The 27,500-nt window shown below is 40.9% G+C and overlaps 2 protein-coding genes across 2 annotated transcripts in view; both read right to left on the bottom strand.

Annotated features, from left to right (window-relative positions):
- The window catches only part of LOC115223950 (tetratricopeptide repeat protein 39C), a 73,407-nt gene extending 72,748 nt beyond the window's left edge, over positions 1 to 659 (bottom strand). The window contains exon 1 of the mRNA XM_029794696.2: positions 122 to 659. Coding sequence (XP_029650556.1) covers positions 122 to 252 — 131 coding nt within the window. The 5' untranslated portion in view covers positions 253 to 659. The remainder of the gene's footprint in view (positions 1 to 121) is intronic.
- Positions 660 to 6,012: 5,353 nt separating this feature from the next.
- Positions 6,013 to 27,500, bottom strand: part of LOC115223825 (translation initiation factor eIF-2B subunit delta) — a 30,277-nt gene continuing 8,789 nt past the window's right edge. The window contains exons 2-13 of the mRNA XM_029794502.2: positions 26,670 to 27,002; positions 25,152 to 25,340; positions 23,176 to 23,233; positions 20,868 to 21,054; positions 19,374 to 19,488; positions 18,105 to 18,181; positions 16,724 to 16,826; positions 13,202 to 13,329; positions 10,866 to 10,957; positions 9,571 to 9,656; positions 7,446 to 7,626; positions 6,013 to 6,462 (exon numbers count right to left, since the gene is read on the bottom strand). Coding sequence (XP_029650362.1) covers positions 6,266 to 6,462; positions 7,446 to 7,626; positions 9,571 to 9,656; positions 10,866 to 10,957; positions 13,202 to 13,329; positions 16,724 to 16,826; positions 18,105 to 18,181; positions 19,374 to 19,488; positions 20,868 to 21,054; positions 23,176 to 23,233; positions 25,152 to 25,340; positions 26,670 to 26,960 — 1,704 coding nt within the window. The 5' untranslated portion in view covers positions 26,961 to 27,002 and the 3' untranslated portion in view covers positions 6,013 to 6,265. The remainder of the gene's footprint in view (positions 6,463 to 7,445; positions 7,627 to 9,570; positions 9,657 to 10,865; positions 10,958 to 13,201; positions 13,330 to 16,723; positions 16,827 to 18,104; positions 18,182 to 19,373; positions 19,489 to 20,867; positions 21,055 to 23,175; positions 23,234 to 25,151; positions 25,341 to 26,669; positions 27,003 to 27,500) is intronic.

Below are 27,500 nucleotides of genomic sequence, written 5' to 3' on the forward strand. Positions count from 1 at the left end.
AAACAAGATACGTGGTGGTCACAGTTGGACTGTCTTTCGATTGTAGCCGAGCTGGAGTTCAAGCAACAACAAAAAAGGAACAATGGAATCCAATGAATCATAAACTTTAAACTCTACTCACTTGTGTGAATCGAACAATAACTTTGCTTCACGAAATCCATTATTTAGCAACATGTGTATCCCTGTTTGAGCAATTTCCGATTCGTCGGCCAGAGACTGGTAACAAATGCTGTTCTCTCCACTGCTGTCCATAACTCTGCTCGAACCTGAACCGCCAGTACCACTACCAGCAGCAGCACGGTTGCCAGGACCACCACCGCCACCACCACCGACAGCAGAGAAGACAGCACCACCACCACCACCACCAGTCGTCAAAGACCCACGTCTGGTAATGGTGCTGGATGTAGTGTAGAGGTTAGTAAGGGAAAATGGTAAGAATAGTAATAATTACTAGTGGTTGTGGAGGGTTTTTTTTATATATGTGTAGTGTTGAGGTGTCCACTGATGGTGTCTACCCCGATCTGTCCACTAATTGTCACCCGTCGTAGGTGGAGAGAAGAAAAAAAAAGCGAGCAGAATTAAAACGGTGGCCGTGGTCGTGGTCGTCCAAGAATTCTTCTTCTTCTGATGACGGTATCTGCCTTATTCCTCCCCTTCCCCCTCCTCCCCCTCCTTCTCCTCCTTCTCCGCCTCTCCTCTCTCTCTCTCTTCACCGCCGTCGCCGCCGTCGCTGCCGCCTCTCACTCTCATTACTAATCATTACGAAACCAATTTCCCTCCCCCCATCCTCCCTCCTCATCCCAACACTCCGGTGGTTCTTGCTCGCCGCTTTTCCCCCTCTTCCTCCCTCCCACTTCCTTCGCTCGACTAACACGACCCCCCTCCCTTCCTCACTCCCTCCCTTTCTCCCTCCTCTCTGTCTGTTGCGCTTCCCTTCCTCCCTTGCAGCTGCTGCTGCCGCCGCTACTCTTACCACTACTCCTGTTCTGCTTTTTCTCTCACCCTTTTTCTTTCCTCTCTCTGCCTCCTACCTCTCTCCTGCATCTGATGATGATGCTGCTGCTGTTCTTTTTATTTACCTTCCTCCCCTTCTTCTGCTTATGATGATGATGCTGTTGTCATCGTTCTTGTTGTCCTTATTGTTTGGTGATAAAGATGCAGAAAGCGGCGTTGTCAGGTTTCCTTAAACAATAAATACCGTCTCTGCTCAACAACGACGACGAAGTATAAAAAAATGGTTAACAGTCGCAATTATTTCGTTATCAGTTCTTACTTCAGTTGGCAGCTTCCCTTATTATTATTATTATTATTATTATTGGTGATGTTATGGTTGTTGCCATTGCTTCTTGTCGCTGCAAAAAATAAAAAAATTAGTCGCAGTCGTCGTCGTCGTTACTGTATTTGCTGATACGGCGGCGGTGGTTTATGATGATGATGATGATGACAGCGGCGGCGGCGGCGATGGCAGTGGTGGTAGTCGTGACGGTAAGAGTACTGCCATAGATGTCATTTAACTGCTCTCCTCCTTCTCTGCCTCTCTATCTCTGTCACTTTCTCCCTTTCTCTCTGTCTCTATATCTATCTATCTCTGTCACTTCCTCCCTCCCTCTCTGTCTGTCTCTATATCTATCTATCTATCTTTGTCACTCTCTCCTTCTCTGTCTGTCAGTCTGTTTCTCTCTCTGTCTCTCTAGCTTTCTCCCTCTCTCGCTTTTACGTGTCTCTCTCTGTCTCCCCTTTCCCTTTTTCTGAAGGAATATCAACTTTAACCCTCCCTCTCCTTAACATATATCGATGTCATTTAACTGCTCTCTTCCCTCCCTCTCACTCTCTCTATCTATCTATCTCTGTCACTCTCTCCTTCTCTGTCTACCAGTCTGTTTCTTTCTCTGTCTCTCTAGCTCTCTCTCTCTCTCTCCCCTTTCTCCTTTTTCTGAAGGTCTATCAACTTTAACCCTCCCCCTCCTTAACAGCAACTCAGCTTCTGCGCATGCGTCGTAACAACGCTTATCACTAAGGACCTTCTCCCGCCACTCTTTCTGCGATCTCTCAATCCATTTCAATGAAATAAAAGGAAGAAAAAAAAGCCAACATGGTCCGTAGTAGAAGCAAGTGGTTACATGTGTTGGCCAAAAACAGCAAATAAAAGATGTGAAAATGAATAGGTTCGAATCCTATCAGACAGGGCCCTTTTGGGGATGAAAAAAATAATAAAAATTGGTTAAGGACCTGCTTGGAACTACATTAGAATTCACGTTTTCCAACAGAATTTAATTTGCCTTATCCTGCTAAAAGGTTTATACTATATCTGCGTATTTCTCTAGCTTTCTCCCTTCTGCTTCGAAGTTACTATCTATTTCTAGAAACATACCAACTTATTCAGATTTGCTAGGGAGTTAAAGAGCTTATACGAACATGCGATCTTTGGATAACTTAGAGACAGACCACCCCTAATTACCGCGATCTGCTTTTATTTATTCATCAATTTGTTCGCCATCTCTTTACATATTTGTAGTTATCTATCTCAGGATCTTAAGAGTATTATTTTCGCTTTTGATTCCAGAGTTGACAACATTTCCCTTCTTGTCTGCCTCTCATACCATTCCTAAAGCGCACTGAGGTCTTTAAAAACTCAAAACTTTATATATTTTCCACACATCTATTTATTCATATCTATCGCTCTGTATCCATTGTTATTTCTTGTCGAAAGTCCTTGACATAAAGCAAGCGAGCAATTAACAATGCACTTTTAGTTCCTAACCTTTACGCTGTAAAAAAAAAAAAACCTTCGGAAAGGCATGAACATCACAAAAACACTTCCCACTTGTTTCGAATCTCGCGTCCAATTTATCCACACTTCCCTTTCCGACCTTACATCTTCCTTCATTCCATCTTCGCACATCCACCTTACATCTTAATTCTCGTGATTTTCTCAAATAAAGCATGGTTGAAATATAAGCAACTCAATGTTGAATAAGGAGAAATATTCAGTGAAGGTTAATTCGCTCTTCGATTTTTATTTTCTTTCTATTCTTTTATACATTTTAGCTTCACGGCTGCGGCCATGCTGGAGCGTGATAATTAGCATGTTCTTCCTTTTTCATTCCGTTTGTCTTTCGCAGTAATATTTTCTCTCGTTCTCCTATATTCTACGGTTGACAAAACATGTAAACCATAGCTTATTGAGAGAAATACAAAATTTTATTGTCCATAACGTATAGTTTTACACAATTCCAAAGACCCAGTCTTCAGCACTCCAACAGGTAATAATCCTTTCTATGTAAGGCACAATGCCTGAAATTCTGGAGAAGGTATTTAGTCAATTACCTCAACACTAGTATTCAACTGGTACCTCTTTTATCGACTCAGAAAGGATAAAAGCCAAAGTCAGCCTCAGCAGGATTTGAACTCAGAACATAAAATGCCAGAAGAAATCCTGCTAAACACATTCTGTCCAGCATGCTAACGGTTCTGCCAGCTCGCTGCCTTACTGCAAATGCTAATAACGATTCCTTACTCTAGCTCTAAGGTCACAGATTTAGAAGAGTGCAGTGGAATTGATTGAAAAGTACTTGGAACCATTACTCTTCGGTCATAGTTCCAAACCAGTGTTTCTTGACCATTTTTTTTTTTGTATATGGAATTCTTTGATTCCTGTTTTGCCCTGATGGACCCTCATAACCATTCCAGGTGTAAAAAATTCCATTATGGTTTTATAATAAAATATTAGGAATTATATAAAAAAAATTGTTAAAATATTTTGTGTATTGTCGAAGTATAACTGATTTACTGCAGATAAATTTTGACAGCAAAATCTGATAGGGACCCCCACAAGGGTCAGGTGGACTCCAGTTAAGAACCACAGGTCTAAACCATTATTTGGTTTCATACCTATTTTTTTACTACCCACAAGGGGCTAAACACAGAGAGGACAAACAAGGACAGACACACGGATTAAGTCGATTATATCAACCCCAGTGCGTAACTGGTACTTATTTAATCGACCCCGAAAGGATGAAAGGCAAAGTCAACCTCGGCGGAATTTGAACTCTGAATGTAACGTTGAGCATTTCACCCGGCATGCTAACGTTTCTGCCAGCTCGCCGCCTATTTGGTTTCATTCCAATACCTGGCCCTCACATTTCTTTATCTTTTATCTTTTGCTCTTTTTTACTTGTTTTAGTGAAAGAACTGTGGCCATGCTGGGGCACAGCCTTGAAGGTTTTAGTTGAACAAATCAACCCCAGTACATTTTTTTAAAGCCTGCTACTTATTCTGTCAATCTCTTTTGGTCAACAGCTAAGTTATGGTATGTAACTAGCTGTGGTGGAGGTTACAAATACAAATGTATATGTGTGTGTATATGTATATCAACAGCAGGCTTCCACACAGTTTCTGCCACCCTAATTCCTTCTCAAGGCATCGGTTAGCCTGAGGCTATAGTAAAAGACACTTTCCCAAGAAGTCATGTCCTGGAATTGAACCAGAAACCACAGGGTTGCAAAGCAAGCTTCTCAGTCGCACTATGTTGCATGTGTTCTTTGGTGTGCTGCGCTGGGTGCCGGTTGTTTGCTGCACCGCAGTTGAATTTGCGAATGAAAATATGCTTCTTGGCTCTGTGAAAAAAGCAACTTAAGCAACGTTTAAGTGAAGTATTTATTGTCACACCTAAAGACAATCTGTGTGAGCCATTTGTAGTTTACAATAGGAATACTAACAAGAGCACTCAGAGAGCACAAACCTCTGCCAAGGCATCACCAATGTCCTCTCAGCGATTAGCCAGAGATGGTTTTTAAAATAAGAATATCTGAAATAAACTGGGAAGCACTCCGTCGGTTACGACGACGAGGGTTCCGGTTGATCCGATCAACGGAACAGCCTGCTCGTGAAATTAACGTCTACCCTTAACGTAGTTCTCGGGGATATTCAGCGTGACACAGAGAGTGACAAGGCCGGCCCTTTGAAATACAGGTACAACAGAAACAGGAAGTAAGAGTGAGAGAAAGTTGTGGTGAAAGAGTACAGCAGGGATCACCACCATCCCTGCCGGAGCCTCGTGGAGCTTTAGGTGTTTTCGCTCAATAAACACTCACAACGCTCGGTCTGGGAATCGAAACCGCGATCCTACGACCACGAGTCCGCTGCCCTAACCACTGGGCGATTGCGCCTCAAAATAAACTGGACTGCTCTCACAAACAAGAATACTAAAAATGAACCCAGCCACTCTCAAAAATTAAGGAATAGAAACAGGAAAAATAATCTAGAATCCTTGTCCGGTACAGGATCGATCCACTTTTCCATGTTTGCATGGGTTGAAGAAGGTTTACTGAAGCAGATTTTCTACAGCTGGATGCCCTTCCTGTTGCCAACCCTCACCTGTTTCCAAACCAGGTCCTATTTCCCCATGGCCAGACATAATTTTGCAGAATATTGCAGATGAACGACATTTATTTACAACAATCACATGATGTCAACACACACACACATACATACATGCATGTGTGTGTATATACATATATATATATATATCACATCATCATCATCGTTTAACATCCGCTTTTCATGATGATGATGATGTGTGTGTATATATATATATAAAATGGGCTTCTCACAGTTTCCATCTACCACATCCATTCACAAGGCTTTGGATGGACCAGGGCTATTGTAGAAGACCCTTCTGACCCGAGGTGCCCGCTCAGTGGATCTGAACCGGAAGCCCCATAGATGCAAAGCAGGCTGCTTAACCACACAGCCACGCATGTGCCAGAGACTCATAACAACAAGAACAACAAGATGTGCCTACAAGACATCTTGCCCAAAGCTCCAGACAAAGTCCGCAGCTGGAGAAGAAAGTTCCAGACATGTAAAGTAAGAAAAACTACAAGGAAGCAACAGAGAAATTTGAAAAATAATTTATAGAAATTAATAAGAAAAAGCAAGTTATTTTATCTATGTTTTGTTTGGTTGTTTTCTTCTTTCGGTTTTCTTTTCTCTCTTTTTTCATTTTTTTTTAAATTCTCTTGTATAACATATTTCTATTGCTGTCAGTAGTAGTAGTAGTAGTAGTAGAAGTAGTAGTAGCAGCGTAAGGGTCCAATCAGTAAAGGTAGAGGTTCGTTTGGTTGTAGAGTATTCGGTTAAATGACGACATAGGCAGGTAGTGGTGGTGGTGGTGGTGGTGGTGGTAATTACTGGCAACAGGTGAGGAAAACCAGAAAATTCTTCAGAATTCGAGTCAGAAGTAAAAGAAGAAGAAGAAATGGTCCTAAGTTTCTTGTTGCACTCTCAACACGACTGGGATCGACGAACACGGAATGGTGCCCAGTTCGGTGATGACGACCGTGATCAGCTCGGGGGGCGTGAAATCATAGACGAGATTCAACAGTGTGAGGGATTCGTACGATTTCCAGTCGGTCAGGCAGTCAGGTTGGTTGTCCAGGTGGATTAGGTCATCTGGATCGGCTGAATGGAAGGAGAAGATGGAAAAAAATGTATTACTGTAGTAATATCATTATTGATATCTTAAATCAGGGAACAGGAAAACTTGTTTAGGGGACAAAAAACTTACTGGAAATGCTTTTATATTTTGTAGTGCCGCCAAACTGGCTCCCATGCCAGTGGCACGTAAAAAGCACCATTTGATTGGCCAGGAGCTACAGAAGAGGGTGCCATACAGTGGGACGGAGTGGTACTTTTTGGGCAAATGGAAACCAATATGTTCCATGGCATTTGTGAAGGATTGAAACACTTTGAGTGAGGCTGAGTGGGAAGGAGTAATTGTGGCTTCAGAAAAATGGTAGTACCAGCCCATGTACCAGCTTTCATCATCATCATTTTAACAACCATGTTTCCATGGTTGCACAAGAAGTCAGATGAAGTCAACCTTTACTTCGTCTCCAAGCAAGGTAATGTTTCACCAAGACCAGAGAATGTTTTGGTAGAATATTGGAAACGAACAACATTCATTAACCCTTTCATTACCAACCCAGCTGAAACCGCCTCTAGCTCTGTAGTACAAATGTCTTGTTTTCATAAGTTTTGGATTAAAATCTTCCACCAAACCTTAGTCACAGTTTATGTTCCTAACACTAGCTTAATGATAACTAAGTTATTTTACTAAATTCTTTGTTATATTTAAAATTAATTGAAAGAAACACAGAGCATCTCAACTGAAATATGGTGACAAAAGGGTTAACAACATTCACTCGATGCCAAGACAAAATTCAAACACATACATGCATATATACACGACAGGCTTCTTACAGATTCCATCTACCAAATTCAGTTAACAGGAATCGGTCAGCCTGGAACTATAGAAGCAGACACTTGCCCCGAGTCTGAAACAGTAAGTGGTTCCAAAACAAGCTTCTTAACCGCAAAGTCTTACCTGCGGCAGGTGTTAATTAGAAATCAGAGGCAAATGATAAATGAGTGAAAATAGTTACCCAGCTCATTAGAAACAAACGAATCAGCTTGTACACGTTCGCTGAATTTGTGTGTCTCACAGAAAACCAGAACCGGCACCGTGTAAGCCTTCGCCATCATACACAGCAAGGATGTACCAGCTCGGGACATAATGTAACCATTCGCCAAAGCAGCATGAGCACCGAGAAAGACTTTTGTGGCCTGAAAAACAGAAGAGAAGACAATAAAATACCGAAGAATATAAAAATACATAATACTCTACAAATACCGAATAATATACTTTCTTCTTATTTTTATTTATATATTCATAAATATATTTCTTTACTAACCACAAGGGGCTAAACACAGAGGGGACAAACAAACGGATTAAGGCAAGTATATCGACCCCAATGCGTAACTGGTACTTAATTTATCGACCACGAAAGGCAAAGTCGACCTGGGCGGAATTTGAACTCAGAACGTAGCGGCAGACGAAATACCTATTTCTTTACTACCCACAAGGGGCTAAACACAGAGGGGACAAACAAGGACAAACAAACGGATTAAGGCGAGTATACCGACTCCAATGCGTAACTGGTACTTAATTTATCGACCCCGAAAGGATGAAAGGCAAAGTTGACCTCGGCGGAATTTGAACTCACAACATAACAGCAGACGAAATACGGCTACGCATTTTGCCTGGCATGCTAATGTTTCTGCCAGCTCACAAATAAATAGATAAACAGTGGATCAGAAATTAAATGTTTCTTAACTCTTTAGAATTGAATCCAGCCATATCCGGCCAAAACAGTCTACTTGCTTTATGTTCTAACTGGCCAGATCTGGTATCTCGCATCTACCCCCACAATGTCATTTTGAACATAAGCATTACTAACTAAATTCTCCTTGGAGAATGGCATCATGTAAGAAGCATCCAGTACCTTCTGTTAATTGGTTGGCATTAGGAAGAGCATCCAGCTATAGAACTGATACTCTGTCGGTTATGATGACGGGGGTTCCAGTCGATTCAATCAATGGAACAGCCTGCTCTTGGAATTAATGTGCAAGTGGCCGAGCACTCCACAGACATGTGTAGCCATAATGTGGTTCCCAGGGAGATTCAGCACAGCATAGAGTATGACAAGGCTGGCCCTTTTGAATTACATTTTTGCCAGGAAAGCAGACTGGAGCAACATGAAATAAAATGTCTTGCACAAGGGCACAATACGCTGCCAGGAATTGAACTCATGACCTTTTGATCATGAGCCAAAAACCTTAACCACTGAGCTACATGCCTTCGAGCAAGGGAAACCATGCCAAAACAGACAACAGAGCAACTGTCCAACCCGGGGGGTTCTCAACTAATTCTTTACCTGTGGACCCCTTTTATTCCTATGTTATTTGGGTGGATCCCCACAGCCAATTGATGCTTAAAAACTCTTTTTATTCTTTTACTTGTTTCAGTCATTTGACTGTGGCCATGCTGGAGTACCACCTTTAGTCAAACAGATTAATCCCAGGACTTATTCTTTGTAAGCCTAGTACTTATTCTATCAGTCTCTTTTGCCAAACTGCTAAGTTACAGGGACATATACACACCAACATCGGTTGTCAAGCAATGGTGGGCAGGACAAACACAGACACACAAACATATACATTCATATATACGATGAGCTTCTTTCAGTTTCCCTCTACCAAATTCACTCAAAAGGCTTTGGTTGGCCCAATGCTATAGTAGAAGACACTTGCCCAAAGCACCACGCAGTGGGACTGAACCCGGAATCATGTAGTTCATAAGCAAGCCACTTCTACACCTATATTTTTTTTGGTATTTTTATAATTGAATACTATATAAAAATTATTAAAATATTTTCGGTATTGGGGACGTATGACCAATTTATTGTACATAAACTTTATTTGGTCTGAAGCACAATTTTTTCATGGCCCCTAAAAAATTACTGCGGACCCCAAAAATCATATATGGAACCCGGTTGAGAAACCTTGGTCTAACCCATGCCAGCATGGTAAACAGATGTTAAATGATGATGATGATGAAAGATTTCTGATGATAATGTTTTTTTTTTTATTTAAAAAAAATTTTCCATAAACAAATCTCAATTTAAACCAATTAAAATATTAGATAATGGACAGGAAATAGTAATTTACCTTCTGCATTGCATAGGAAATGGCACTGATCAGCACATAGGAACACTCCACACCGTTTTTAACCAAAACTTCTACTGTTTTCTTACCTAAAATATAAACAAAATGTAAACATCAATAAAAGACAATGGTAGAATGGTTAACTGTTAATCTCAGGTGAAGTATGGTCACAGCAGTGTGGCCAAGAAGCTTGCTTCCTAACCTTGTGGCCTTGAGTTCAATCCCACTCCCTGGCACCCTTAGACAAGTGCCTTCAAATACAGCCCTGGGCTGACCAAAGTCTTGTGATTAGGTTTAGTAGATGGAAACTGGAAGAAGCTCAACGTGTGTGTGTGTGTGTGTGTGTGTATGTAAAAGTATGTGGGTGAGTAAGTGTGTGTGTATGTGGGTAGCCTCGTTTTGACATCATGAGATGGTTGTAAATGAGCATCACTGTCATACAAGTGGTGTTGTTTGTTTCCAGTCTTCTCTGAAAGACATGGTCTGGCTATGGAAAAATATTACCTTGCCAGGAAACAGGTGAAAGCTGGCAACAGGAAGGGCATCAGGCTGTTGAAAATCTACCTAAAACAAGTTCTATCTGATCCATGCAAGCATGGAAAAGTGGACCTTAAATGATGATGATGGTGATGATGACAGAATGGTCAACTCTATTCGTATGAGATGTATGACTGTTGATGAAGAAGTTCTACTTTTCTTACTTCAGACCAAGAACAGCCAAGTCCAATAAAGCGTCAGGTATCAAGGCGGCGAGCTGGCAGAAATGTTAGCATGCCGGATGAAATGCTTAGCGGTATTTCGTCTGTCGTTACGTTCTGAGTTCAAACTCCGCCGTTGACTTTGCCTTTCATCCTTTCAGGGTCGATAAATTAAGTACCATTTCCGCACTGGGGTCGATGTAATCGACTTAATACCTATGTCTGTCCTTGTTTGTCCCCTCTGTGTTTGGTCCCTTGTGGGTAATAAAGAAATAGGTATCAAGGCGGCGAGCTGGCAGAATCATTAGCATGCAGGGCAAAATTGCTTAGCAGTATTTCATCTGTCTTTACGTTCTGATTTCAAATTGTCAGGAGACAACATCAAGCTCTGCTGTCTGCCTTGGCATGGCTTCTATGGCTGGATACCCTTCCTGACGCCAACCACTTTACAGAGTGTACCATGTGGCCCCAGCGGCACATAACACTAAGTGCAGTAATGTTGTTTGAACTCTCAAGAACGTGATCAGCTTCCCATGTCAAACCTTGAAAATAATAAAATGCAATGTAAAACAAATTGATTGTTTTTTTTTAAATACTTACCTTCCATTCGAGGCCGAGAATCTACTACAATTACACTGAATCGTTTGTTGTGCTTTTTAGCATCAATTAAGATTTCACGCACCAGCGATGACCTGTTTGTTGAGTGGAATATAAGAAGAGCAAATACGAAATTAAAAAAAGCATATATTTCATATAAAGATTTTAATTATAGCACACACAGACCCCCCCACACACACACACACATATTTGCATGGCAAAATTAAATAGTACAACTGTTAATCTCCAAAGTTCAAAATATTTTCGAGAGGCCAGTCGGGGCAGCACTGGAAAGTGGCCGTTGCCAGCGCCGGCCCGACTGGCCTCCGTGCCGGTGGCACATAAAAAGCACCATCCGTTCATGGCCATTGCCAGCCTCGCCTGGCCCCCGTGCCGGTGGCACGTAAAGAGCACCATCCGTTCGTGGCCGTTGCCAGCCTCGCCTGGCACGTAAAAAGCACCATCCGATCGTGGCCGTCTGCCAGACTTGTCTGGCACCTGTGCAGGTGGCATGTAAAAAGCACCCACTACACTCACGGAGTGGTTGGCGTTAGGAAGGGCATCCAGCCATAGAAACATTGCCAGATGAGACTGGGCCTAGTGCAGCCTTCTGGCTTCTCAGACCCAGTTTAACCGTCCAACCCATGCTAGCATGGAAAGCGGATGCTAAACGATGATGAAGTGCCAAAAATGGAGAATTCCAGACAGCAATCAGAAGGTTTCCTTAAAATATCAGCTAAACTAAAGTACTTTTCTTTGTTTCAGATATACTAGCAGTATAGCCCAGCATTGCTCAGGTTTGTTCTTTAGTTGCGCTTAAAACAGCAGACTTTGATGTCACATTAACAAAGTTTTGAGATAGTTTCAATGTTTTTTGAAAAGTAAAAATTTTGCATTATGTAGCTTGTTATTCTCTTTAAGTGAACATTTTTCTGGTTGAAATACACCAAAAAATGGTGACACAGCAGTCAAAAAATTGTAAAAAATAGGGATTTTCATAGAGAAAAAGCACCTTTTTGGTGTAAATAATTTTTCGTGTTAACATGGTCCGATTTGAATGTTTTCTTCTACGGAAGGAAGAGCAAGCCTTCTTCTATCATAATCTCAATTTTGGTCAACTTGCGCCGCAGGGTCTCGGAGGAAATAGTGTTAGTTGAAGGCTACCAAACCTGCCACACACACACAGACAACTTCAGCTTTATATGCATAGATTAGAACCATTTTATATTGATTATTTAGTATTTGGTATCCTCTAGTGCATTCGGTACCTTTTAGTGTAAAATTTGGTTCCATCACAAAATGTGTCTTTGTGGCTCTGAACTGGACAAGCATTAAATTTATATAAAGCTCCATTCATAGTTTATGGAAATAGATAATGCATTAAGTGTAGGGATGGTTGTGTGGTAGAGAAGCTTGCTTCCTAACCATGTGGTCTCAGGTTCAGTGCCACTAAGCATCTTCTACCACAGCCAAGAGTCGACCAAAGCCTTTTGAGTGGATCTGGCAGACAGAAACTGCCAGTGTGTGTGTGTGTGCACACACTCACGTCATGACATCTCATGTTGATTGTAAACAAGCATCACTGTCATACAAGTGGTGTTATTCTGTAAAAAAAAAAAAACTATATCTGCCAATGGTATTACCTTGCTCGGAAAGAGGTGAGGGTTGGCAATAATAAGGCAGCGAGCTGGCAGAATCGTTAGCATGCAGGGCAAAATTGCTTAGCAGTATTTCGTTTGTCTTTACGTTCTGAGTTCAAATTCCACCGAGGTCAACTTTGCCTTTCAACCATTCGGGGTTAATCTAATCGACTGCCCCCTCCCCTCCAAAACCACACAGCCACACTTGTACCTATACTCTTTTACTCTTTTACTTGTTTCAGTCATTTGACTGCGGCCATGCTGGAGCACCGCCTTTTAATCGAGCAACTCGACCCCGGGACTTATTCTTTTGTAAGTCCAGTACTTATTCTATCGGTCTCTTTTGCCGAATTGCTAAGTAACGGGGACATAAACACACCAGCATCGGTTGTCAAGCAATGCTAGGGGGACAAACACAGACACACAAACATACACACACACATATATACATACATATATACGACAGGCTTCTTTCAGTTTCCGTCTACCAAATCCACTCACAAGGCTTTGGTCGGCCCGAGGCTATAGTAGAAGACACTTGCTCAAGATGGCATGCAGTGGGACTGAACTCGAAACCATGTGGTTGGTAAGCAAGCTACTTACCACACAGCCACTCCTGCGTGGAATAATTCTTGACAAAACTCAAAGACCAAAAAAAAAAGAAGACAAACCAAAAACAAAACATTGCAAGGTACCCACCCTGAATATACAATGATTACATCATCATCTTCTATCTTCTCTTTCGCTTTCAGGAAAATAGCATCTGCAGCTAAATATAGCTTCTCTTTGATGTATCGATCAATAAAATCCACCAATTTTTCCTTGGCCTTCAACAGAAAATTAAGGATGGTTAAGAGAAGAAAAAGAAAAAAGAAAAACATAATAATAATAATAATAATAATAATAATAATAATAATAATAATAATAATAATAATAATAATAGCAGCAAAAGTTAACAAATGCATATGTACAAAGTAACATTTCTTCTGGTGTTTTACCGCTTGGCAAGTTTCATTTTTCTCTTTTTTAACAAAAAAAAATCTACTTAACTCCCCCACCCCACCCCCACAAGGCTTCACTGAAGCAATCAACGTTTAAATTAGACGTCTACAAACAAGACTTACCTGTTCGTTTTAAACTCTTTTAGTTTTATTTATTTCTTGGACTCTTCTTAATTAAGGGTCGTTAACCTAGTTTTAACGTGCATCGTTAAGAATTATGATGGAACACACACGTTTCATTTTCCATTTGTGTTTTTTTTTTTGTTTTTTTACAGATATTTCTTATTAACGATGTTACTGTTATCATCATCATCATCATCGTCATCATCTGATGGTAGAACCATTAGAGCAGTATTTGTTTCAAGTCTTTTACATTCTGAGTTCAAATCCCACTATGGTCATCTATGTTTTCCATTCTTTCAGGATCGATAAAATAAAATACCAGTCAAGTACCAGGGAAATTAGAAACAATTAATTTTATTATTTATTATTAAGGCGGCGAGCTGGCAGAAGCATTAGCACACAGGGGCCGAAATGCTTAGCGGTATTTCGTCTGCCGTTACGTTCTGAGTTCAAATTCCGCCGAGGTCGACTTTGCCTTTCATCCTTTCAGGGTCGATAAATTAAGTACCAGTTACGCACTGGGGTTAATGTAATCGACTTAATACCTTTGTCTGTCCTTGTTTGTCCCCTCTATGTTTAGCCCCTTGTGGGTAGTAAAGAAATAAGAATCGTTAACATTACTACATTCTGAGTTCAAATTCCACCAAGGTCTTTGCCTTTCATCCATCTGGGGGTCAACAAATGATCGCTTAACATTTGCTTTTCATGCTGGCATGGGTTGGATAGTTTGACTGAGGGCTGGAAGCCAGAAGTCTGCACCAGGCTTCAATCCGATCAGGCAAAGTTTCTACAGCTGGATGCCCTTCCTAACGCCAACCACTTTGAGAACGTACTGCGTGCACTTTACGTGCCACCGGCACAAGGGCCAGTCGGGCAGTACTGGAATCAATATATATATATGCACACACATATATACTCACACACACATATACACACACATATATACATATATATATATAATACACATATATATACACATACATACACACACACACATATACATACATACACATATATACATACATACACACCACATATATATATATATACACATACATATATATATATGCATACACACACACACACATATTTATTTATTTATTTCGAAAAAGAATACAATTCTAATTGCTATGATTGCTTCATCCTAATTACAATTATCATCCATCATCGTTACTACCACCATCATAATAATAATAATAATAATAATAATAATGATAATAATAATAATAATAATAATAATAATAATCAGCACAATCTATAATTTCTTTTGACCAACTCCAACGTATCTCATACAGGAAAAAAAAGAGCAAAAAAACTGATTAAATCCAATTCCAGTGCATTACACAAATTAATTCTTATCAAGTGTAGGGATGCCAGACATAATTGGCCCCGATGGGATTTTTGCAAACCAGAATATTGAGGGTAAAGAAAAAAGAAGCTGAATCCTGTCCAGCATCTACTGTACTAACCAACATTCTTATTATTATTATTATTATTATTATTCTTTGTCGTCATCATCATCATCATCATCATCATTTAACATCCATGTTCCCTGCTGGCATGGGTTGGACAGTTTGAACCCAGAATCATGTGGTTGGGAAGCAAGCTTCCTGCCATGCCTCTCACCACATAGCCATACCTGTTTATAAGGCAGGATGCTTTTCTCTTAAGAGACGTTATCATCATCATCATCATCATCATCATCATCGTTTAACGTCTGTTTTCCATGCTGGCATGGGTTGGACGGTTCAACTGGGATCTGGGAAGCCAGGAGGCTTCATCAGGCCCAGTCTGATCTGGCAGTGTTTCTACGGCTGGATGCCCTTCCTAACGCCAACCACTCCGTGAGTGTAGTGGGTGATTTTTATGTGCCACCTGCACAGGTGCCAGACAAGGCTGGCAAACGGCCACGATCGGATGGTGCTTTTTACGTGCCACCGGCACGGCGGCCAGATAAGGCTGTCAACGGCCAGGAAAACTGCGGCATCTTGCCCATCAATGGTGTATATACATAGATAACTATTTTCATTCAATGCTGCTTCAATTGCACACATTCAGTTTATAGATTATGTTGCATTACTTTCTGAAGGCGGCGAACTGGCAGAATCATTAGCACGCAGAGCAAAATGCTTAGCGGTATTTCGTTCGTCTTAACGTTCTGAGTTCAAATTCTGCTGAGGTCGACTTTGCCCTTCATCCTTTCGGGGTCGATTAAATAAGTACCAGTTATGCACTGGGGTCAATATAATCAACTTAATCCGTTTGTCTGTCCTTGTTTGTCCCCTCTGTGTTTAGCTCCTTGTGGGTAGTAAAGAAATAGGTATTTCGTTCATCCTAACGTTCTGAGTTCAAATTCCGCCGAGGTTGATTTTGCCTTTCGTCTTTTCGAGGTCAATAAAAAAAATACCAGTTACGCACTGGGGTCAATGAAATCAACTTAATCCCATTGTCTGTCCCCTCTATGTTTAGCCCCTTGTGGGCAATAAAGAAATAAATATTTTCTCCCCATTAAGGTGCCGAGCTGGCAGAATCATTAGCATGCCAGGCAAAATGCTCTGCTGCTTACATTCTGAGTTCAAATTCTGCCACGGTTGACGTTGCCTTTCATCCTTTTGGGGTGGATTAAATAAGTACCAGTTATGCACTGGGGGTTGATGTAATTGACTTAATCCCTATGTCTGTCCTTGTTTGACCCCTCTACATTTAGCCCCCACAGTTGATGCAATCAACAGAACAGCCTGCTTGTGAAATTAACATGCAAGTGGCTGAGCACTCCACGTACCCCTTGTACCCTTAACATAGTTCTCAGGGAGATTCAACATGACACAGAGTGTGATAAGGCTAACCCCTTTTGAATTACTGGTACAACTCATTTTTGCCAGGTGAGTGGAAAGGATCAACGTGAAATAAAGTGTCTTGCTCAAGGACACAATGTGTTGTCAGGAATTGAACTCATGACCTTACAATCGTAAGCTGCACACTCTAACCACTAAGCCAAACGCTTTCACAAGATCTCGATATCAGTCAAAAACCCTGACCCTGTAACACTTATTTCTGTATCAAGTCCCCTAATTGCAGTTCGTCACAAGATACTTACATCTTTTTCATCCACTTCGGGACTGATGAGTGAAATATTTCTCTTCAAAGATCGAATGGCGTTCCTCATACTCACAGAAAGATGTCGGCAAGTAACCAAAAAGCTAAAAGAATGGCAAAGAGATAAAGAAGGAAAGAGAAAATGAAAAACAAGATGGAAAAAAACAAAAAAAAAATCATCCAAAATCGAAATCAAAATCTTTCAACATCAACGGAAATTGTAGCTGAGATACCAGTGCCGGTGGCACGTAAGAGAACTGTCCAAATGTGGCCGTTGCCAGCGCCGCCCAGACTGGTCTCCATGCCGGTGGCACGTAAAAAGCACCTTCCAATCATGGCCGTTTGCCAGCCTCGTCTGGCACCCATAAAAAGGACCCACTACACTCTCGGAGTGGTTGGCGTTAGAAAGGGCATCCAGCTGTAGAAACACTGCCAGATCAGACTGGAGCCTGGTGCAGCCCCTGGCTTCCCAGACCCCAGTTGAACCGTCCAACCCGTGCTAGCATGGAAAACGGACGTTAAACGATGATGATGATGATGGATTGAAATTTTAATTCATTATTTTTTTACTTATTTTGCTCATTGCCTTGGGTGTGGCCATGCTAAGGCACCATCCTGAAGGGTTTAATTTATATTCCAACATTAAGTTAATAATGAGAAAACTTTTTAACTGAACCCAAAACCACATGTTGGGAAATGCATTTGTTAACCCCACAACCATTCTGGGCTTAAATTCCTTTTTTGCTTGACTAGAAGAAATAGTTTATTTGTAGAACAAACCAAGAAATAGCAATGGAACTAGATTTTTCGGTCAAGAAAACTAAATGGAGCAATTAGTGTTATGTCCTTGTCTCAAAGTTTATGGCTGAAAGAAGCTGACCTATGAGCCTTGTTCATCTGATGCGTGGTCAAAAGAAAAAAAAAACAGTGGTGTGGGTGCTGGGGCCACGTAAAAAGCACTCAATACACTCTATAAAATGACCAGCATTCGGAAGAGCATCCTGCCAAAGCAGATTATAGAACCAGGTGTGGTCCTGGGCCTTACCAGTTCCTGTTAAGCCGTCCAACTCATACCAGCATGGAAAATGGACGATAGATCCTTTCTACTAAAGGCACAAGGCCTGAAATTTGGGACCTGGGGACTAGTCGATTGCAATGACCCCAGTGTTTCACTAGTACTTAATTTATCGACCCTGAAAGGATGAAAGGCAAAGTTGACCTCGGCGGAATTTGAACTCAGAACGTAACGGCAGACGAAATACTGCTAAGCATTTCACCCGGCGTGCTAACGTTTCTACCAGCTCGCCTGGACGATAAATGATGATGATGATGATGATAAATGAAACAAAAGTCGAAAGACAAGAGAGAGGAGAATATCTTACTCAATACTGTGTCTGATTCGATGCTCCAGATCTCGGCTGAGTTCTTTCTCTGTTGGTGTAGAATATTCACGAATAACCTACAAAAAGGCAGAAAAGAAGAAAAAAAAACATCAATTTTTAATACGAAAATCTTTTGAAAATAATAATTTTTTTCTTTTTTAGCTCAAAGGTACGAATTGGTGGGGAGGAAGAACAGTTGATTGAAGGGACCTCCCTACATGGCTGTTCTTTAACCCTTCCGTTTCCACATTTATGTTAAAGTACACTGCATTTGTTTCAACTAATTTTGAAAGCACCCACTGCACTCTCGGAGTGGTTGGCGTTAGGAAGGGCATCCAGCTGTAGAAACTCTGCCAGATCAAGATTGAAGCCTGGTGCAGCCATCTGGTTCGCCAGTCCTCAGTCAAATCGTCCAACCCATGCTAGCATGGAAAGCGGATGTTAAACGATGATGATGATGAAGCATGGCTGTGTGGTAAGAAGCTTGCTTTCAAACCTCATGGCTCTGGGTTCAGTCCAATTGCTAGCCACCTTGAGCAAGTATGTTCTACTATAGCCTTGGTCCAACCAAAACTTAGTGAGCAGACTTGATAGATGGAAACTGAAAGAAGCCCATCCTAATATATATATATATATATATATATATCATCATCATCGTTTAACATCCGTTTTCCGCGCTAGCACGGGTTGCACCAGGCTCCAGTATAATCTGGCAGTGTTTCTACAGCTGGATGCCCTTCCTAACGCCAACCACTCCGCGAGTGTAGTGGGTGCTTTTTACGTGCCACCGGCACAGGTGCCAGGGGAGTCTGGCAGCGACCACAATCAGTTGGTGCTTTTAACGTGCCACCGGCACGGAAGCCAGTCAAGGTGGTGCTGGCATTGGCCACGTTCGGATGGTGCTTTTTACGTGCCACCAGCACAGAAGGCGGGCGGGCGGCACTGGCATTGGCCACGTTCGGATGGTGCTTTTTATGTGCCACCGGCACAGGTATCACAACTACTATTTCCATTGATATTTATTTTGATGTTCATATATATATATATATATATATATTTGGACTTTGGGTATATGTCTATTAGTATGTCGATCAAAGCACGTTCACCGTTTTTGGCTACCTGATGTCATCCACAAATATCTTGACAAGTACATGCATTCCATGTAGTCCAACTCATGCTAGAATGGAAAAGTGGACACAAAACGAAGACGGTGACAAAATGGGAGGCAAGAAAAGATGGCAAAAACATGAAAAAAAAAACCCCACTTACTTGTTGAAGCGCTCGCAGTAAACTGATGCAGCGTGCATTTGAGCCACAAATTAGGCCCCGTGAATATAAAAGACCCAATTGAATAATGGCAGGATGAACATTACAGTTTTTGAATCTGTTAAAAGAGTGGGGGAAAAAAGAATAATTAGAATATATTAATTACTACAAAATATACACACACACACACACACCCATCATTCATTTTATACTCTTGCTCTCTTTTACTCTTTTACTTGTTTCAGTCATTTGACTGCGGCCATGCTGGAGCACTGCCTTTTAGTCGAGTAAATCGACCCCGGGACTTATTCTTTGTAAGCCCAGCACTTATTCTATCGGTCTTTTTTGCCGAACCGCTAAGTGATGGGGACGTAAACACACCAGCATCAGTGGTCAAGAGATGGGGAGGGGGACAAACACAGACACACATACATATATATATATATATATACATATATACGACAGGCGTCTTTCAGTTTCCGTCTACCAAATCCACTCACAAGGCATTGGTCGGCCCGGGGCTATAGCAGAAGACAGTTGCCCAAGATGCCACGCAGTGGGACTGAACCCAGAACCATGTGGTTGGTTAGCAAGCTACTTACCACACAGCCACTCCTGCGACTATGTTCACTTTTTCATGTGGGCATGAGTCAGATGAATGTGTTATTGAGGCAGTGTTTTACAACCAGACGCTCTTCCTGTCACTAACACTCGACATGGGTTTTTCAAGTAAGAGGAGGTATCCTATTTCTTATGTCTTTCAAGATGTGAAGTGAGCGGGTGATTGGGTTGACAGAAGGGGCAACGATAACAATGCCATAGGAACTTCTGAAGAACACAGGCGATACACACATACACATCTTTATTTTCAGCCTGTTTTAGTCATTAGACTGCGGCCATGCTGGGGCACCGTCTTGAAGAATTTTCAGTCAAATAAATCCAACCCCTGTACTTTTTTCTTTTAAGCCTGACACTTATTCTTTCAGTCTCTTTTACTGAACTGCTGAATTATGTGGACGTAAACAAACCAACACCAATTGTCAAGCAGTGGCGGAGGGCAAATGCAGACACAAAGATACATATGTATATGCGGTGGGCTTCTTACAGTTTCTTATTTCTTTATTGCCCACAAGGGGCTAAACATAGAGGGGACAAAAAAGGACAGACAAAGGGATTAAGTCGTTTACATCAACCCCAGTGCGTAACTAGTACTTAATTTATCGACCCTCGAAAGGATGAAAGGCAAAGTTGACCTTGGCGGAATTTGAACTCAGAACGTAACGGCAGACGAAATACTGCTAAGTATTTCGCCGGGCGTGCTAACGATTCTGCCAGCTCATCGCCTTACAATTTCTGTCACCCCTCAGCCCCCACCCCACCCCCAGTATTTGTCTTATTCTTTGTTTTACTGAACCCGAAAGAACAAAAGGCAAACAAACAAACACAAAACAAAGAACAAGAAGTGGTTACAAAAGAAAGTAAAACAAAAACACCTACACATCGGTTTCGATCAGAGAGGAGCTGCTTTTATGAGCAAAAAGGTGACTGAAAAGCTGGACATGCCGTTCTTTGGTGCCATGCTGGGGCAGACTCTGTTTGTCGAGTTTCTTGGCAAGTTTCCTCTGCTTAGCTTCATCGTCTGCTCGCAAATGCGTCGGGACACGAAGGGGTTCCTTCTTGGCAGCTTCAAGTTGGCAAGAAATAAACAAATAAATAAATAAAATAAATAAATAAATAAATGCCAAATGAAAGACGGAAGATGGAAGGAATATATTATTTATTTACTTAACCCTTTCATTACCAACCCGGCCGAAACAGCCTCTGGTTCTTTAGAACAAATGTTTTGTTTTCTTAAGTTTCGAATTGAAATCTTCCACCAAACTTTAGTCACAATGTATGTTCCTAACACTAGCTGAATGATAACTAAGTTGTTTTACTAAATTCTTTGTTATATTTAGAATTAATTGAAAGAAACACAGAACATCTCAACAGAAATATGGTAAGAAAAGGGTTAGAATATATAATAGAGAAACGATTCTTAGCCCTTTTGATACCAACCTGGCAGAGACTGGCTCTGAGTACAAATGTCATGTTTTCATAAGTTTTGAATTAAAATCTTCCACCAAACCTTAGTCACCATTTATGTTCCTAAAACCAGCTTAATGATAACTATGTTATTTTACTAAATTCTTTATTATATTTTAAGTAATTGAAAGAAACACAGAGCATCTCAACAGAAATATGGTAACAAAAGGGTTCAAATATATAACAGAGAAACAATTCTTAACCCTTTTGTTACCAACCTGGCTGAAACCACCTCTGGCTCTGTAGTACAAATGTCCTGTTTCCAAAAAGTTTTGAATTAAAATCTTCCACCAAACCTTAGTCACAATTTATGTTCCTAATACTAGCTTAATGATAACTAAGTTGTTTTACTAAATTCTTTGTTACATCCAAAATAATTGAAAGAAACCCAGAACATCTCAAAATAAATACGGTAACAATAGGGTTAAAGGGCACAATACGTGTCTTTAAGAGCAACAAATAGTTTTGTATGTTGAGAAATATTTCCAACATATTCATCACATTTCTTCTCCTATTCAATTTTTTTTCATTCATTTTGATATGGGGTTTGTGCCTGATGAGTATGTTTGAGATATTTCTCAACATATGAAACTATTAGTAGCACTTAAACACATGTATTGTGTCCCTTGAATAAATAATATTTATCTCTCACTAGAGGGAGTACTTTTTTGTTGATCTTTCTATCACAAAATAGTACATTACATATTAGATATATATGTGTGTGTGTATATATATAGGGAAGGTTTACGAAAATAAACAAAAGACGAAGGCAGGTGGAGTACAAACAAACAAATGTATTAGTATGGCGCTCAGGAATAGAAATAGAACAAGTCTTTTACGTTTCGAGCCTACGCTCTTCGACAGAAAGATACACAGAAAAGAAACAAGGAGAGAAAAAAATGTGTGTAGGAGCTAACAGTCCATCATGGCTTTCATATATATATATATATATATATATATGTATATATATATATATATATATATGAAATTAGATAAGGGTAGAAATTGATATTAATCAATTAAAACCAGTGGCTTAGCATATTTTAAAAAATCCGAACATTAAAAATTGTTTTACATACAAAATTTAGAGGACTGACCACTAAAACATAGATGTCAAATCGCCATTACTACAAAGAATGTGTTGCTGAAATTTTCAACTGGTACTTGATTTATCAACCCTGAAAGGATGAAAGGCAAAGTCAGCCTTGGCAGAGTTTGAACTCAGAAAGTAAAGACAGATGACACATTATCAATATTATCATCACTTAATGTCCATGCTTGCACAGGTCTGACAGAATTTATTGAGGCAGATTTTCTCTGGTCAGCTACCCTTCCTGTTGAAGCAGGTTTTCTATGGCCAGCTGCCCTTCCTGTTGCCAGCACTAACCTGCTGAAGTAATATTTCCCTATGACCAGTCATACTTTTCTCTTTTTATTTTAACAGAAGACTGGAAACAAACAACACTGCTTGTATGACAGTGATGTTCATTTACAACCATGAGGTCAAGACATGGGGATCCTTATGCACACACAACAGGCTTCCTGCAGTTTCCTTCTACCAAAATACAATCACAAGGCTTTAGTTAGCCAAAGGCTACAGGGGAACACATTTGCCCAAGGTGCTGTGCCTTGGGACTGAACCTGAAAGCTGCCCCACTGCACCTGAGACCACATCGTTGGGAACACACACACACACACACAAGCCAATAAAACACCTTACCTGCTGTACTCTGCGCTTTGGCCTGTTGCTTCTCTAACTTTGCCGCCCTCTGTGCCTCCTGCAAAATAATGGAAAAAATTTCATTGGAAACTAAACAAATTCTTTCACTGTTTCAGTCATTAGACTGTGGCCATGCTGGAGCACTGCACTGAAGAATTTTTAGTCGAATGAATCAACCCCTGTACTTATTCCAGTTCTACATTTAAGAGATGAGGAATTATCTACATTATTTACATTTGACGGATATTTGTCCTCATCTTGTTTGTTGTTAACACAACGTTTCGGCTGATACACCCTCCAGCCTTCATCAGGTGTCTTGGAGAAATTTCGAACCTGGGTTCTCATTCCTAAGATATTTTTTGATGTTATAATAATAATAACATCGAAAAATACCTTAGGATTGAGAACCTAGGTTCGGAATTTCCCCAAGACACCTGATGAAGGCTGGAGGGTATATCAGCCGAAACTGTTAACAACAAACAAGATGAGGACAAATATCCATCAAATGTAAATAATCTAAATAATGCCCAGTTCTTATTTTTTAAAAGCTTGGTACTTATTCTATCAGTCTCTCTTGCTGAACCACTAAGTTACAGGGACGTAAACACACCAACACCAGTTGTAAAGTGGTGGTGAGGGACAGACACAGAGACACACGCATAGATGTAGATCTTTAGCAGCATTAGTTGCTATAGAATCTATCAGCTTACCAAAATTCTTTGTAATTTTGATATGGGAAAACGTGTGTAACTTACGATGCTAATAAATTGTTATTTTATCAAATTCTGTCCCCTTTTTGTTCTCTAAATGTTGGCTGCTAAATGCTTGAAGCAAACTAACTTCCTAAACTCGGATCCCCGGATTGTATTTACACATGTGACAGGCTTCTTTCAGTATCCCTCTAGCAAATCCACTCACAAGTCTTTGGTCAGCCCAAGGCTATAGTAGAAGTCATTTGCCCAAGGTGCTACACAACGGGACTGAACCTCGGACCATGTGGTTGAAAAGCAAGCTTCTTACAACATAGCCATACCTGCGCCTAAATAAATTTCACACTGAACTAAAAGCTCAATGACTGTAATGCTAAGTTCAAATCTGACATTGTGTTGTGCCACTGATCTTCATCCACAAATTCTGCTTCTTCCAATTTCTCCAGTTGGACTGAATAAAACAGGGGCTTCACTTCCTCTTTCACAGCTGAGTGTTTTGTGATGGTCAATCGTTGTTTAACTCCAGGTTTGCTCTCATCAAGCAGACCCACAATCAAACATGTCCCAGCTATGCTTATTTCATCCAATATGCCCTTCTTTTAAGTTGCAATGCAGTTTAACCTTTTTTAGGTATGAACCCATCTGAGACCACCCTTGATTCTGTGATAAAAACCTCCTGTTTTAACCCTTTTGATACCAACACGACCAAAACCACCTCTGGCTCTGTAGTACAAATGGCTTGTTTTCATAAGTTTTGAATCAAAATCTTCCACCAAACTTCAGCCACAATTTATGTTCTTAACACTAGCTTAATGATAACCAAGTTATTTTACTAAATTCTTTGTTATATTTAAAATTAATTGAAAGAAACACAGAACATCTCTACAGAAATATGATAACGAAAGGGTTAAAGTGATTTAAATCAAAACTTCTCATCCCATCTCATCTTCTTCATCCACTTATTCCTGGAAGAGTCAGGGGGGGAAAAAATCCTCATGCACGCCTTCCATCAGGTCTTGTCTGAAGAAACAGTCTCCAATTGATCCAGCTGGACCCCAAAGCAAGACCAACCGAGCTCAAGCATGTTATCCAGCCTTCTTGCTCATGGCCTACTCCTCCATGGGCCATGTAGCACAGAGCAAAAAAAAATTAAATTAAATTTTTAAAAAAAGAGGCAAAAAAAAGGGGAGAAAATAAACCAGCTACCACAGCAAAATGGAGATGAAATAAATGAGGGACTGAATTAATGAATGTTTATTTACTTACCTGTTTCAATCGTCTTTCCGCTGTTATTTGTGCTTTTGTCTTTTGCACCTGGCCCTCAGGTGGTGTTGCCGAGTAACCGCCTCCTTCGGCCAAAGCCTTCTTCTCTTTCTGCTTCCTGTATTCTTCCCTCTGTCTTTCTTTCCTCGCTGCTTTGTCTTCAGCTTTCTGACTTTCGCAAGATGGCTTCACCTGTCAGAAAAAAAAGAATAACAAAGTAAAGAAAAACATTAGATCATTTATCATCATCATCATCGTTTAATGTCCGCTTTCCATGCTAGCATGGGTTGGACGATTTTGACTGAGGACTGGCAAACCAGACAGCTGCACCAGGCTCCAATCTTGATCTGGCAGATTCTCTACAGATGGATGCCCTTCCTAATGCCAACCGCTCCAAGAGTGTAGCGGGTGCTTTTACATGCCACTGGCACGAGGACCAGTCAGGCGGTACTGGTAACGGCCATGCTCAAATGGTGTTTTTTACGTGCCACCTGCACAGGAGTCGGTCCAGCGGCACTAGCAACGACCTCGCTTAAATGTTTTTTTCACGTGCCAGTAAGGCGACACTGGTAACGATCACTCTCGAATGGTGCTTTTTATGCGCCACACACACACACACATATATGTGTGTGTGTGTGTGTGTGTGTATGTATGCATGTATGTATGTATATATACACATATACAGTGGGGTGAAAAAGTAGGTATACAGTATCACATCCAATGTTGTAATACTTAATTCATTAAAATTATTCGCTCATTAAAATAGCCTCATTTTTGATATTTTCAGTGTCTTTAATCATAATAATACATTTATCCTAACTATAATAATACTTTTATTGTAGCTTTTAATTTTTTCGATAACGATAAATGAGTATTATATGCGTTTGGAGGCACAATGGCCCAGTGGATAGGGCAGCGGACTCGCGGTCATAAGATCGCGGTTTCGATTCCCAGACCGGGCGTTCTGAGTGTTTATTGAGCGAAAACACTTAAAAGCTCCACGAGGCTCCGGCAAGGGATGGTGGTGATCCCTGCTGTACTCTTTCACTCTTACTTCCTGTTTCTGTTGTACCTGTATTTCAAAGGGCCGGCCTTGTCACTCTCTGTGTCACGCTGAATATCCCCGAGAACTGCGTTAAGGGTACACGTGTCTGTGGAGTGCTCAGCCACTTGCACGTTAATTTCACGAGCAGGCTGTTCCGTTGATCGGATCAACCGGAACCCTCTTCGTCGTAACCGACGGAGTGCTTCCATCCATTATATGCGTTTCCTTTTTTTCATAACTGTATACCTACTTTTGCATCCCTCTATATATGCACTCCACACACACACGCACAGACATGAGCTTCTGCACAGTCTCTGCCTACCAAATCTCCTCAGAAGGCATTGGCTGGCCTTTATGTGGATGTTATGATGATGACATGATAATAATATTATGGATCATAATGAGCTTAATGAGCTTAATGAGCACAGGACCCTAAAAGCCTAACAAAAAAGCAAAACGTAAATCTTGTTTCTTACCTCAACATTTGACTTGTCTTGAAGTACCTGGACTGAATCATCCACCTTGGTTGGGGTCGCAATGTTCACGTCGTGGCTGCTGGTCGTATTGATGACCACATTCTCTTCTGTATTATCACAGACTTTGCTGCTCGGAGAAGGGGTTTTGTTCGACTTCACCTCTAAACCCTTCTTCTGCTTCTTTCTGTCCCTTTTCTTCAAACTGCCATCATGCTGACCTGGGGTTGCAGCTTTCTGTGGAGTGTGTTTCTCTGTGTTCACTGGACCATGTGAACTAGCTATATTATCCATTGGGGCCCAGAACCTCTGTTTCTCTTTATAGCTGCCTCTCTCCTGAAATTGAAAATAAAATACCAAGCCTATCATATATGTATGTATGTATTTGTGTGTCTGTGTTTGTACCCCAACAATCGCTTGACAACCGATGTTGGTGTGTTTACATCCAGTAACTTAGCAGTTCGGCAAAAGAGACCGATAGAATAAGCACTAGGCTTACAAAGAATAAGTCCTGGGGTCAATTTGTTCGACTAGAGGTGGTGCTCCAGCATGGCCACAGTCAAATGCCCAAAACAAGTAAAAGAATATATACATGAGTAAAGGTTGATCGCATATAAAGGTCAAACCTACTTCCATTTTCGGCAAAAAAAAAAACCCTACACATATATGTATCATCATCGTTTAACGTCTGCTCTCCATGCTAGCATGGGTTGGACGATTTTGACTGAGGGCTGGCAAACCAGATGGCTGCACCAGGCTCCAATCTTGATCTGGCAGAGTTTCTACAGCTGGATGCCCTTCCTAACGCCAACCACTCTGAGAGTGTAGTGGGTA

Source organism: Octopus sinensis, linkage group LG24 (assembly GCF_006345805.1).
Source record: "Octopus sinensis linkage group LG24, ASM634580v1, whole genome shotgun sequence".
Taxonomy (NCBI): Eukaryota; Metazoa; Mollusca; class Cephalopoda; order Octopoda; family Octopodidae; genus Octopus; species Octopus sinensis.